Below are 16,135 nucleotides of genomic sequence, written 5' to 3' on the forward strand. Positions count from 1 at the left end.
TTTCTTTTGTTCTTCAAACAAATAACCATTCATTGAAACTATGGTTAAGTTTCTAATAAGTTATTATCTTTTAATATACGCGCGCGTGTGTGCAAACATACATAATTATTTCATTTTACAATGATTTAAAAGGCTCAGAAAATATTATTAATAACACTTTGTGAAATATTTATATCTTTATAACACTTTGTATTTTATTTTTTTTTACAATTATTTTATCTCACTAATTATTTTTATAGTTTTGCATTTAGAAGTTAATAAAATAATGTTTTTTGTTGTACCTTTAGAACTGATTGATGTTTGTATATTTTTAAATTATATTTATCAGATTTTTACAATTGGAATACATATTTTACAATAAATTGTCAGAAGGAATGCATTTTGATGAATTTATCATATCTTCTCAGTAACAGCGTAGCTTTTTAATCGAATATTTAGACAGTTATAAGATAATCTGAGATAATTCCATAAAGTTATATAAATTATTTAATTAAAACATTTATTCGAAACGAATAATGTGTGCACGCAATTATTACATATGCTAATTGCAATTTTTAATACATTGTAAACGTCTCATACAATACATTTTTTAAATTTTATTATGGATAATTTTATCGAGAATTGCACACACACATACACACACATGAATTAAATATATAATTAAAATAATTATTTAAAGTGTGAATAATGTGTACACATATTTATGGCATACGCTTTTGAGCAAAAACCGTTAGTACACGATATGCGTCTAATACAGTGTTCTGATTCTTTTTTTGTTTACAGATAATATGTGTTTCTGCATATTTCCGCGCAAATCCTTTTTTAAATTCTTCTTTCTTATTGCGTGGCATATCTTCAATGAAATCAAGGAAGGACACAATAGAGGCTGTAAAAATTGTACCAAATAATTTACTCAGTAATACTTATGAGAACATGTAACGATCAAGCTGAATCTTGGATGCTTCTAATATATAATGTATATTTCATATGTAGATTTTTAATCTCGCATGGATTCGAGTTCGATTTTCGGCCAAGGTAATATTTTTCACAATATACATTAATTATTTACTAATTTTTTATATGTCATTCAACATTATTAAAATCCAACGTGCTTATATGAGCATCAAAATTGTTAAGTTGTTAGTCAATTTAACTCGTGATAGTACTGAGGTAGTTTATTTGTGTTTGCGGTGTATATAAGTCTGAAAAAAATTTCGACGCGCATTTAAGAATCTATACGTAGTATATACACAAAATTATATATTAGAAGTATCCAAGATCCAGCTTAATCGTTACGGCATGTTCTCATCGGTATTTAGTTTCACGGTCTAATAAGATTTGATATTGTTTACTCAATAATATGTAATCTAATAATGTAATCTTAATAATATAATTTAATGTTAGGATTAAATTAAATTAATTAATTAAATAAAACTAAATTAATAAATTGAAAAGAGTTAAAAATTACATTATACCTAATAATTATACAAAATGTTCTGACATTCGCAACATAAAATATTACAGCAAGATACTACACGAAAAATTGAGTATATAGCATAAAAAGATTATTTGTAAATTTCTATTTTAAGTAATAATTTTTGAATTAATAAAATTTTTATGGTTAATTACAAACTATGCTTAAATAGTCACATGATAAGTTGTATGCAGTGGTATTAAAGAATGTTAATAAACGCGCGCTTTAATGCGTTTACTAATATTCACAGATGACCTTCTAAACGTAAAATCTATTTAATTAATTAGCTATTTAATTAATTAATCATATATCCTTTATATCTCAGAATTTCTATTTTGCTTAGAACGAAGTTTATAAATAACTTCATTTTTACTTAATTTTTCGGAAACAATTCTTTATTCAATATTTCGAGTCGCTAATTTCTGAACACACATATATAATATTAAATATTAAATATTATAGTTAACACACTATATAGTTATAATTTCTCTAAAAGTTTAACTTTTATATATTTGTTTTAATAAAATTACCAAAAAATCTATCCGGATTTTCATCAAAATGGTATGTTTCTCGATGGCTGCAATGATTAACGGTAAATCCGACAGTTTCAAGCAGTTTTTTTAATTCCTTGCGAGGATTGACTGCTTTTTGAAATGGCCAAATGTACTTATTTATATCCTGTATAAATATAACATTTTATAATAAACAATGATAACAAAAAATAAATGAAATAATTGATAATATATAATTGAATATTTCAGAATGTTAATATACTTAAACAAAACATTTACTTTTATATATGATGCAAAACGAGCATTGTATGCTAAGTTTTCTAAAACCTTAAATATATTATGAGATGCTACAAAAAGTATAAGCATAGTTCCATTGGGTTGAAGCATGCGATAAATATTCTCAAATGCCTGTCTATTTAATAAAGAAAAAATTAAAACTAATTTGTGAAAAATATTTGTTCTCTAAGAATCTAAGTTATTAAGTAAATTATTGGTCTAAAATTAATTATTTATAAATTAATTTGCAATTAAATATTTTGCAGTATTATCTTGATATAATTAAAGTGCTTATTAATATCAAAAACATTGAACGGATTGTGCGTGTGCGTGTGTGTATATATTATTATAAATATAACAATGTAAGACCTTATTTCAAATTTTCATTATATGTTTATTATAAGTAGAGTAGTAACCAAACATAAAAAATACGAAGTAAATGTTTATAACTTATAAATCAATATTAAACCAACGATCTATAACTAAAAATGTAAAATCTTTTTATTGCGTATTATTATACTTATTTCAATCGTTATTTTATAATCTATATTTACATTTACAACAATATAGAAAAATATTAAAAATAAAAATTATTAATTTAAATAAAATTTTAAACATATACTGAAATATTAATTGCAAATTAATAAATATTTATTTTAAAATATGTCGTTGTTTCATTTTATAATATAGAGTTTGAGATATTATAAAAGATAGTTATGTATAATATATTTTTTAAATTACATACACATTATTAATGTCATTCTATGATGCATAATTATTGCTTATTTATAATAACTTTTTTAAATAAATTAAAACTTTTCTTACTTTATGTCATTACACCAATGTAAAGCATGGAATGAAAATACGAAATCAAATTCAGATATGTATTTTGTAGGCAAATTCTTAGTTTGTATATCTAAAACATCATATTCGAGTTTTTTCGGCACACTGTATTTTTTATTTGCATAATCAATCATGTTTTTTGACACATCTGTACCTGTATAATATAAAATTATTGAATTAATTTTACATTATGTACAGTTTTTAAGTAATAATCGTCATATGTAACAATTTATTTTAATATATTGTTCTTATATAAATTATTTTTTTTTACCAATTATTACTGCATTTGAATCAAGAGCCGGTAAAACCATATCTTTTGTTATATCTCCAGGTCCACAACCTATATCAATGCATTTTCCAGATACACTTTTTAGATATTCCTCAAATTCATCAATTAAATCAAATGCTTTTTTCCTTTGTAAGTTGTTATATAAAGTATACTTGAACAAATTATCAAAATATTTGTCCGCATCATTATAATTAGTCGTCATTGTTTAACCACAAAATATATTAAAAAATTTTTAGAAATATCTGTAACACAATCAAATGTTAAAATAATAAAGGTAGATTTTGTAAATGTAAGTATAAGTACAAGATAAATTATTGTTCAATTTAATGGCCTAGGTATGTCAAAATACATATATACATATACGTATACATATACATATATATAATATTTTATATGTATATATTTTTATGTAAGATACTATACAGAATGTTTTAATAACATGTAATTATAAATAATAAGAATCTTATTGGATCATACTTGTGAATACACAATCAATCCTATAACGATCGAAGCTGGAGTTTTAATATTTAAATAATTGCTACCATATTAAAATCCGTAAATAATTTATTGCGAAAAATATTTTCTTGGCTGGGAATCAAATCCCGATTTCGCATTCTGTGCAAGAGTCCTAAATCTGACCACCGAGTGACCTTAATAACAGTTTTTACAATGACCAGTATATATATGTACGGAAACAGACGTCTTATTTCGGGCAACGTATGTAAATAATAAGAATCTTATTTGACCCTAGATGTATACACAACCAACAGTAAATAAAGCCCATAACTGTCGAAGTTAGATCTTTAGTGCTTAAATAATTCGTTGTGAATACTATTAATATCTCTCAAATCTTGCCAAACTGCACATCAAATTAATTTTTCAGTCGTGAAACGTTATACCGACAGAACTACCTTAGTAATACACCATAAATTAAATTATTTAGCTATTTAATAATTTGATGCTCATAGGCATCTTAGAAAGATACAGATTTAATTCCCAGCCGAGGGAATGTTTTTCGGAATAAATTATTTACAGATTTTAATACATATATATTAGCATTAATAGCATTATTAAGATCCTTCTAAAATGCCTATAAGCATTAAATTATTATGTTACTAAGCAATTTATAATAATTTGTGATACTTTTGTGATAGTTTTGTCGATAAGTGTTTCAAGACCGAAAAATTAATTCGGTGCACAGTTTGACAGAATATAAGATACATAGTATAAAAGTGTACATCAAATTATTTAAGCATTAAAGATCTATCACCATTATTGGCTTTATTTCCTACTGGACGTGAGCATAACTTTAGAAATAAATTTAGAATGTAAAAGTTACGCAAATAGTTTATATAAACACATTTGTATTATCTGTTTTTGTTGCAAAATGTAAACGTTTTCGTATTTTATTCTCATTATAAACTAAGTTAGCGTAGTATTTTCACACACTTCTATTTTTAGTTGAGTAAACAATCTTTAGTTAATTATGAACATCTTTCCTTAAATGTAAATACAATAACAAAGATAGATAATCACAAAGGACTTTTGTATTTCTTAAAATTAATAATATAATTGTGTAAACAAGGGCTATAAGAGATCAATCACAGTAATTCAAAAGCTCAATACAATTTATTTTCTCAACTAATAACAATGTTTGAAATTCGAAATAAATACATATATATATATATATATTATGTATAATTTGATATACTTATATGTACATACTTACACATATACGAAATGTTTTATCAATCATCAATTTATCCTTACTGATATTATTACTGATACACGGCTGAGAACAGCTTGAACCAAAGTCGAAATAATAAAATTATATACGAGACACACAGAAATCAGTTGACGTTGTATTAGATTTGCATAAAATATTAAATGCTTACACAACATTAGTACTTTTGTATATTATTCGTAATATAATAAAGAATAAATTAAACATACTAAATTATTGTTTAAAAAAAGAAAATTTTAATTTTATTTATTATATTGCAAAATTTTAATATGAAAAGTGCATTTTTCTCATTTTGTTTGCTGTAACTATAGTTATAACATTTATATTCAATTTTTGCAATACACAACTTTATAAATACTGTTTAAAGATATTACGATATATATATGTAAGAATTACTTACCTTTTTATATATACTGTATGACGATTATATAATTTATGTAACAATTAATTGCAGCTATTGTATTATAACTTTTACGAGCTTTTGTATTTAAAGTAAATTAAATTGCGGCTTTCGTTAAAGATTTTTGTTTTTTCGTGGTGCCGTCTGTTCGTGGTGCCGTTTGCCAAATATCTGATACTGTAATGAGTGTGCGAACCGAAGTAAGGTAGAGAGTCCAAATATCATATGAAAGCTGCGTATTGTAAATGTGGCCAAGAGACTCGTCAAATATATTTGAATATCGTCATCAGTATTTAGGGGAAATGTTGATATTTCCACTGTTAGAAATTTTCTTTGCTGAGATAGGACTATTCCTCTAGATCTAATATGATCGAATCGGCGTAAGCGCTTATTAAGCGCTGATTTTTACTGAATATAGCTGTTTGACAATACAACGTACAGATATCGAGATCAAACACATACGCAATTTTTAACTAATCACTTCTTTTTTAATTTATTATTTTAATTGTACAATAATGTATAATGCTTTACTTTTAGAATATTTTTAGAATATCTTCTTAATATTCGAATCTATCAGTATACTGATAAAATAATTCTTTTAAATTAAGAAATTAAAGAGTATAAACTTTTAATTTTTACTAACCTATGTCTAATGCATAAACATATATTTTGTAGCTTTTCAATTAAATAAACTTTCATATCTATTATAAACACGATGAGGCATTTAAAACACGTTACTTGAATAAATAAAGTTTATTTATTAAAATCCCTGATCGCTTGAAAACGTCTGTTCCGGGTCGGGCCCAACTATTACTTACCTTTCCTCGTTTTTTTAACGGCTGTGACTCTTTGTTTATTTCATTCGTGAAACCTTATAGAGCAGTAGGAGCCCAGTCGATAGGCCGGTGGATTCGCAAGAGATTGGAGGAATACGAGGTGCAAGGTGACCTTCTTTCACAGCATTCACCACGCTTCCACTTCCCTCGCGGCCAGAAAGAGCGTTTCACTTGATCTAATCAAACGGGCGGCCGGGTGGTCGGGCGATTCTTTAATGTTTGCGGGGTGTTTTACAACTGCAAAATTATCAATCCGAAAGCGTTCTGCAATTCTGTTCTACTATCTTAACAGGATATAATTCTATCCTCTGGAAGGTCTAGACGCATTAGGTTTAATCAGCCTTTAGTAACATAAAGATTAAGATAAGGAAGGAAATCTTTATATTGTCTAGTATTTTTTTTCTCTTTTTAGGTATCCTATCTTAACTTTAATAACGCGTAACATAGAGTTCTTTTTTGTTTGTTCCTGATCTATTGTTCATATATATGAGTATATGTTCATATCAGGGAATGGAAAGTTACTTTTTAAAAATAACTAGTTACAGTTACTCGTTACCGAGTAAAAAATGTAACTAGTTACAGTTACAGTTATCGCTTTTTAAAAGTAACTCGTTACAGTTACCGTTACTTGAAAAATAACTTTTCGTTACTTTTCCGTTACTTTTTTAAAATCAATTTAAAAATGTACTTTTGCATTTTTTTTTTATATGTAATACTGACAAATATATAGTTTTAAACAATACAAAACTAAGAAGGGCAAAGAGCCAAATAAATCTATAGAAAATATCAAATATATAAAATTTAATAAAACGCTTTAAAAAAAAACAATGTAGAATGGCTCAAATAATAAATTAAATAAAAGTAAAATGAGAAGGGTTATGAGCCAATAATGAAACAGTTTATTTCCGATAAGAACGACGATGACAATGTAATTAAATGTATAAATATATATTAGAACAATACATAGATAAAACAAGATAAAAACAAACGACGTTTCAAAAAAGCATGCATTGTATATATCTATATAGAATATGATATATATTTATAAGAGTATATTTTCTAAAAATGTGTTGCTCTAAAGATTTTAATATTGATTGTTACCTAATTCCATCTCATTTCGATCAATATACTCCACATAGCCATTTTTAATAAAAGAGATTGTATTCACAAACTTTGTTAAAATAATGATTAATTAATTGTGGCAAAAATTTTCTAAAATGTGTTATTTTCTATGAGTACAAGGATATTGCAACTAATAATTGTAAGTCGTTGTAAACAATATATGCAATGTTCTTGATGCAAGTCATTTTTCACAACCAATTATTATTATATCAGGAATCAATAATTAAGAAAGGAGATTTTTCTGTCATGTACTGATTGAGTTATAATTTTAACAATCAATCCCGTACGACAATCGGTTTCCCTAGAATATGTTTAAATAAGTTTCATATAAAAATGTTAAATCTATTTGCAAGTAATTGAAAGAATTATTTCGAGATTTATTATTATTTTTAGTTACTTTACAAATTCGCAAATACATATCGAATATTTATAAAATAAATAATCTTGTATATATGTATTATAATATTTTGTCAAATTATTTGTAAATATTAAATTAAGATATACGCTCACATACATATTGTGATTATTATGTATAAGTTCTATACTTAAAAATTTGATTTTATAATATTACAAATATTAATCTAGATATAAAACTCACATTTAATTCTAATAATTCCAATTCTAATAAGTCCAATTCTTAATACTTTATTTTTCAATAAATTAATATAAGTATTTATTAATTAATAATATTAATATTATAATATTAGTATACATCTCTGTGCAAAATGTGTTTAAAAAATAATGTTACAATATATAAACGTGTTATTATTTTGTAGTGCATCTTGTCGTCTTATGTTTATCTTGATGTAATTATTATACATTCTTTTGTGCATACACTACTAACGCTTTACATCGATCTAATACAAGTTCTTGCTTATTATATATTGATTTATAAAAAATCTTTCTTTTCATATATTCATATGTAAGTTTATTCTTGAATTTTTTCATTAGGTCATATGGCATGTCTTCAAGAAATGTCAAGAGGCACATTAGAGAATCTATTAAAAAAAAATATATATATATAAGTATAAAATTATTCAATGTTAAATTACAATATACATAAATAAAATAGCATGAAAAAAAATTCTTTAAGAATTAGTAATATAATAACATAAAATTATTTTTTATACATCTTTATAAAATAACTTACTTAAAAATTGTTCTACCATCGGTTTTTCATCGGAGTAGATTATCTCCCGAAGACTGCAATGACGAACTGTAAATCCAATATTTTGAAGTAATTCTCTTAACTCTTTGCGAGCATTTTTTGACTCTTGATATGGCGAAATATTTTTCATTGTATTCTGCATGAATACAAAAATAATAATTATTAATTTATAATTTAAAAATTACATAGCAAATTACATAATAAAACATTATAAAAATAGTAAAATGGTAAATCAAGTAATTAAAATTTAATAATATATATTATAATTTAATAATTTAATATGTGTATATTATGAGTTACAGGTATATATTGTGCAAAGCAGACGTCTTGCTCCAAAAATTTGAGAACTTCAAATAAATCATGAGATGCTATTATATACACAAGCATAGTTGCATTAGGTTTTAGCATTTGATAAATATTCTCGAAGGCTTGTCTGTTAAATTAAAACAGGTAAACGTGTAATTAATGTTTATATATATAAAGAACACATTTATTAATATATTTTTTGATATAATCATGCAAAATAAACGATAAAATCGTCTATTTTGCTCTTTTATATTCATTGTTCTTTTTTTCAAATGTCATTATGTTCAAAAATTGTGTAATCAAAGAGACTATTTAAGTTTAGCAAGTTGTCGTGTACTATTATTATGATTTTTATTTGATAACTAATATAAACAATTTCAAACGTTTTGACCTTTAATAACGGACAACGGATCAACAACTTGGTAGGCCCAAATAGCCTCTCTTATAATATAATTTTTTAATTGTTATTTTCGTTTTATATACATTAATTATCAGTGAATTATCACTATATCGTTACGATATAGAAATATCAAGAAAATTATAAAAAACGATTACATAAGTGTGAAATAATATCTTAGGCATAAGTTTATAAGGATATTCTAAATAATCTAAGTTCATGATATTCTAAAATTTATTTGAAATGTTTCACTCTCTCTCTAAAATTGATGCACGCGCGTATACATATATATGCAAACATACATATATGTTTGCAAGAAAAAATTAATTTACTTTTATATAAAAAGATTATTAAGAAAGTTTATTCAATCAAGCTTAATAATATTTTAGCTTAAATTGCGTTTTGTATAACATTGTTTACCGAATATCGCTGCACCATTGCAAAGTTTGAAACGAAAATATATGATCAAATTCAGAAATATATTTCTTAGGCAAATTTTTAGTTTCAATGTCCAATATTTCAAATTGAAGATGTTTTTTCATAGTAAATGTCTCACTCGCATATTTGATCATGCTCTCCGAAATATCCGTACCTTCACAAAATGCAAACATTGAATTAAATATGTAATTATAACACACATCGTTTTTTGTTATTATATTTCTGTAATTTATTATTCGTTTACCAATTATATGTGCATTTGAGCCAAGAGAGGGTAATAGAAATTCTTTCGTTATATCTCCAGGACCGCAGCCAATGTCCATACACTTTCCATGTATATTTATTAAATCTTCGCCAAATTCTTCGATTATAGATGATATTCTGTTCTTTTGTACTTTATCAAACTCACTGTAAACTTTTGGATTCTCCATGATTGTTCCAACTTCAGTATAACAATTTTGGACGCAATATGCTACGATATTATCTTACAGTAAACTTATATACTCAACGCTACCACCTAGTCACCTGACCAAAAAGGTAAAATAATGACTGCTTTATAATAAAGAAAGTGACAAAAATTATCTTTGAACATTAAAACAGTATTCAAAAATATAATATTATTTATTAATTTGGAATAATTAAGATAATTTACAACATAATAAGACATAATAATTTACGCGTCTCCTGACTTGTATAGCGTCTCGCAGTTTTTGAACATGGCCGGAGACGCTACGGCGTCTCCTGATAAGCAATTCGTGTAATTAAAAAAACATTAGGCTTCAGTTTAAAAATGTATCTTGAGTTGTTTTTACAAATGTGTTAATATTTATACTTTGAATAAACTGTGTTATACATAAAAAATATGTCACAACATTCTGTTTTTATCGAACAACAAATGTTTGTAGTCCATTTATATTTTTTATATTTATTATTTTTATTTTTATAAACCAAAATTAAGGCCGTGTTCGGATATGCACTGCCACTATTGAAAATCTACAGTATACGTAACGTGCACTATAGATTTTCAGTAGTGGCAGTGCATATCCGAACACGGCCTAAGAAAGTGATAATAAAAATTAATAATATTGAGAGAAGGCTCGACAGTAATATATAAAAATTAATAAAGTGTAACGGGCAACGAGCAAAAATAAAAAACAATAAATTTCAAAAGACATAAATATAATATATTAAATGTACAATAAATAAGAAAAGCAAACGTTTCGATACCGATCGATTCATTCGTAATGTTAACAATGATTAAATTCTTAACGGAAATTTTACAGAAATTAGAATATTTAGTTTTTACAAATGATTCGAAAAGTCTTGAAAATTGTGTAATTCATTAGGATGAATGCAAAATTATAATCAAATATCATATGTAATCAAATACATGATAACAAAAATCTAAATTTTTTTGTAAGTATTATAAGTATTTAAAATAACTTATGCAAAGTTGTATTGCAATTCACAGATGACAAAAATTTTGAACACACAAATAAGTATTTTATTTATTATATTTTCTAGACTGATCCATGTATCGTGTAACTTTATATAAATAATCTTAAATATATAAACTACTTACATAAAAAAATTGAGATTTTTGTTATTTATTGTATAATATATTTCCATACATTTCTATTAAAGCACAGATTTAAAAAAACACAAAATGTGTAAAACAAATTGGATGAGATAAATTAATCATTAAACATTGAAAATTTTGAATTTCTCATTTACCTAAGAAACGGTACGGTATTATATATACTATATATAGTATAATTAAAGTATTATATTACAATAATGTATTATATATTTATACAAAATTGTAAATGATTTTTCGTACTAAACAATCCTTAGCAAGTTACATTTTATAAATTCTTTTTTTATTTATAAACGACATATATATTTATAGATATAGAATACGTATTGTAAATAAAGTAGATAATAAAGTCATTTTATGAAAAATTACGCGAAAATAAAAATGAATAATGTTATTAAAATAATAAATAAGTTAACCTGCTAAAATAATGAATTTTTTGCGTCTTACAAATTGCCATATATTGCATCAATTATCTTTTTATGTTACTGACAATAGAAATTATATAAAACTGCTATTTACAATTTCTTGAGATACTTACATTAAAAAATAATATACACTATTCATTAATTTCAGTTTTAGATTTCTTGATTTCTTTGTAAAGGATAAACGCGATACATGTGTTTTGCACAAAAATGAGTCTACCTACTGCTCTAAAGACTTAGCACTTTAGTGCACTGTATTTATATATTATTTGTATACAAATTCTTGGAAACTGTTATTTTTCGAAGGAGCAAGATTAACCGGATTAGCCGGATAATGTCCGATCTTCGTAAATAAACTAAATGCTCGTATAAGGTCACAAGGTGCTCGTAGTAATATGCCCAATGATGTTCTGAAATTAATTCATTAACATGTATCTACACAATAAAAAAATTTTATGTTTTTCACCATATAGAGTGGTATTGAGAAAACTTGTGAATACGTGTAAAGCGATATCGTAAATAACTTCCAGGGAAGAAATATCAATAAAAAAATTTATCGTAATCTCTTTGAGACATGCACGATATACTTTGAAAGGCAAACAACATCATCAGAGTTCTTTATTCACACTATATGCAGCGAAAGGATATGTTTCGTGAATCGTTCTTAAAAATTTTAATAACAACATTGTGTTATGTGTCAAATTTTGTATTGCTAGTTTTATTTGTATAAAAACTAATTGTCACATAGAACCAGCGACGTAAAATTTGATATATAGTAAAAAGATAAAATCAAACGTTATTTATATAACAATGGATAAATGACGAAAAAGGAAAAAATCCATCACAAGATTTCTAAAACGTAAAACTGTTGCAATTAATTTCATTGAAGTGATGAGCCCGGATTAAAGTTCTGAGATCACGTGCATCGTAGTTAACTCCCCCCACTTTCAATTCGCCCAAGGCTGCAACGCGCGATGTAGTATCGATAGTGGGGAACGATGATATAGCAACGGTTGTACTCGAAACGAGGAACGGAACAAGCGAGAAAAATACTAAAACATATTAGATACATTAAACAGTTACTTCCAGATTTTCCCCATCATTTCGAATACTTTTAAAATAACTTTTTTCAATATTTTGTGATAACTTTTTTATTTATAAAAGTAACACAAAATAAATTACTGAAAAGTGTAATAGAGTAAGAATTTTGTTTTTGCAAGACCTTGGAAGTCTTAAGTTGCTTTTATTGGACAAGTTTAAAACAGCAATGCGGCTAGGTATGCTTGCCGTGCGATCGAATATGATTGGTTGGATCTACCATATAAGTAATAATCAATTATGTTTATTTGCTCGGCGAGCAGGCTAGCCGTTTGTCAACTTAAACGTGCCCATTGTCTCGTAAAATTGTTGCTAATTATTCCACCGCCGCGTTCCCCCCTATTGATGCTCTACCGTAACGGCTTCGGGCATGACAAGTGAGGCAAGAAACACACACTTTTGCATAACGCATAAAGCATGTGCATAAGGAATTTCATTGGCCCATTTCCTTATGCATGAGTCAATGTACCAATCTAATTCTTTATGTATATGGTTTATGCGTTATGCAAAAGTCTGTGCTCCCCGCTTGATAGTGGGGAGCAACGTGCTACGACCAACTCGAATTGGTATATCCGTCGGCAGAAAATCCGGGCTTTAATAATGACAGTTATAATTACATATTTTTCAGAGAGAGAGTACCAAAAAAATATTCTTCTAAAATATTTAATTTGTATTTTTCTAAATAAATTTAAAATTGCGATACGTGTTAGTGTATGTGAATATGTGTATGAGCTATGAGTAAGGTACAAATATAATGGTATTTAAACAATATCAAATAAAAGAAGAAGAGTTGGAAAACGTCTTTTATTTTGTACTCATGTTATATTTGATTATATAAGGCATTATAATTGGATTCAATTTGAACTGTTTCCCAAAGTGGATCACTCGCTGTTTGTATATAATTATATGATTAATTTAATTTAATAGATAGCAGTGTAGTAATTCGTGCAGGCAATGACTCGATTCATAATTCATATTATTTATTTTGTTTGTGTAAAAACAGAAAAAACTGATACATCGTGGTCGTGACATAATATTTTGTAAGTAATTGTTTTCTATAATTATGAAAACGTGGTTATATTTCTGTAGTTTATGTTATTGTAGCTTTATATTCATATTTTACAACATTACATTTAGTTTATATATTTTTGTCACCTTTTCTTTATTATAAAAAAAAAAAGAAATCCTTTATATGAGATGTGGATCAATGTGGTTCGGACCAATGTGGGTTGGAGCACATATGCAAGTGTGACATTTGTCACAAATATGTTCATGAAGATTGTGTGGAATTAATTAAAAATGATAAATGGTTATTTTACTTGTCTAATACTCTAAGTAGATCTATAAGCATAGTTTTAAGAAGGAGAAGTTAACACAGCTATTCAATGTTTAAATTGCTTAATAGCACTTTTAAATGTTTATATATCAATGTTTATGCAATAAATTATAAACTTCTAAAAATAACATTAAATCACTTTATTTTTCATATTTCTAACATTTTTGTATGAAAAAGGGAAGACACATACTACGTAACTCACATTTTGCTAAGATGCCTTAAATGCTACATATCTTTTTTTAGATCTTTACCGCATCTATATAAATATATATGAATGTGACCATTAATTTTCAATTTTGACCTCAGCAAAAAGTTAAAATATTCTCAAAGCTTAGAGAACCTATATTGGGCCTGGTTATCCTTTATAACAATACTTATTCATATTGCCAAATTGTTATTCAAATTTCTGTTTACGTTATTAAGTAACGCATTTTTATGCTTCTACTATTATATTATTATTATACTTCTCCTTTCCTTTGTTTTAGTTTTTACTTGTTAGCTGTAAATTGTAACCATATTTAAGGAACTAAAATTCTACTATATTATATATCATTCAAACATATAATAGAATATGGGAAGCATGACTATACGGTTTGTTAAAGCAGTTCTCTGTAAAGCAATTAAATTAAATAGCCAATTTTTGGTTTTCTATAACAATAAATTCGTATTTATAACTAATAATTTTGACTATCAATATTGACACATTCATAATCTAGTTTATTATAACGAATTCTACTAGTATATGCTTATATACATATATGTTTTGTGTATGGCGCGCACGTACCCATGTGTGCGTGTGTGTGTATGTATATATATATATATATTAATTAACGTACAAATATTACTTGATATGTATATGCAATATAAATGTTTAAATGTCCTGTGTATTAGACATTTTCATGAGAATATTTACATATATGTACATTCACACACAGTATTATAAAATCAAGAATAATAAAATTTCAGTGAAAGCTTTGATTAATTGTAATAATTATAAAAACGTTTAAACATTCGTGCATTAAACAGTTTTACATGCATATTTAATCATTCAGAATTGCAAAAATCGAGAATAACAAAATTTCTGTAAAACTTAGTTTTTTAATCACAAATGTTTAAACATTCACATGCAATAGACACTTTTACAAGAATATTTATACATTAACGATATTTCAGAATCTAGAATAACAAAATTTCAGTGGACGCTTCGTTTTTTAATTGTAATCATTAAAATCTTTAAATATTGATACCAGAAGATTTATGGGTTATCGCCATGTTTTTATCCATTGTTAACGTTTCATGAATGATACTATATCAATGCGCTTCTCGCCCTGATGAAATAAACGACAAGGTTTACGAAACGTTGACATTAGCAATAGATGAGAACGTACCGATAACCTTCAAACTTTTTGATACATTTGAAGATAATACCCTTGAAAGCGTTATCTTTAAACATTTATTTTACCTGAATTTGATATTTAAATATTTAAACATTTAAAATTACAAAATCAGGAATAACAATTTCAGTGGAAGTTTCGTTTTTTAATTATAAATATCTAAATAATTATCTCCTTAGATATATTTTTTACGTAAATATTTAAACATTTGTAATTAAAAAATAAAACTTGCCTCGCAATTTTGTTATTCTTTATTTCCGTTTTATTTTTTATCGTTTAGTTTAGAATATTTCATAAACTTTCTCCATCCTGTTGCTGAACATGCTAATAAAATTTAGTTTAAGTCATCGTTTTCAGCAGCTAAAAATCTATAAAAAAAACATATTGTTTGGTTAAAAATAAATTTAGGATTTCGTAAACTCTAATGTTATCCTCGTATGTGTGTACATTATCATATGTAAAAATATATAAAAAACAAAAAAT

General features: G+C 25.7%; 1 protein-coding gene across 1 annotated transcript; it reads right to left on the reverse strand.

The window, feature by feature from the left end:
* Window positions 1-701: 701 nt before the first annotated feature.
* Window positions 702-10,306, reverse strand: LOC108777721 (juvenile hormone acid O-methyltransferase). Its single transcript, XM_018544678.1, has 10 exons — window positions 10,050-10,306; window positions 9,788-9,959; window positions 8,965-9,097; window positions 8,647-8,800; window positions 8,316-8,494; window positions 3,377-3,545; window positions 3,088-3,259; window positions 2,266-2,398; window positions 2,005-2,152; window positions 702-886 (listed from the first exon to the last, which is right to left on the reverse strand). The coding sequence occupies exons 1-10, from the start codon at window positions 10,234-10,236 to the stop codon at window positions 702-704; spliced, it is 1,632 nt and encodes a 543-aa protein (XP_018400180.1). The 5' UTR covers window positions 10,237-10,306.
* Window positions 10,307-16,135: the final 5,829 nt, after the last annotated feature.

This window comes from Cyphomyrmex costatus, unplaced genomic scaffold, assembly GCF_001594065.2.
Source record: "Cyphomyrmex costatus isolate MS0001 unplaced genomic scaffold, Ccosl1.0 scaffold116, whole genome shotgun sequence".
Taxonomy (NCBI): domain Eukaryota; kingdom Metazoa; phylum Arthropoda; class Insecta; order Hymenoptera; family Formicidae; genus Cyphomyrmex; species Cyphomyrmex costatus.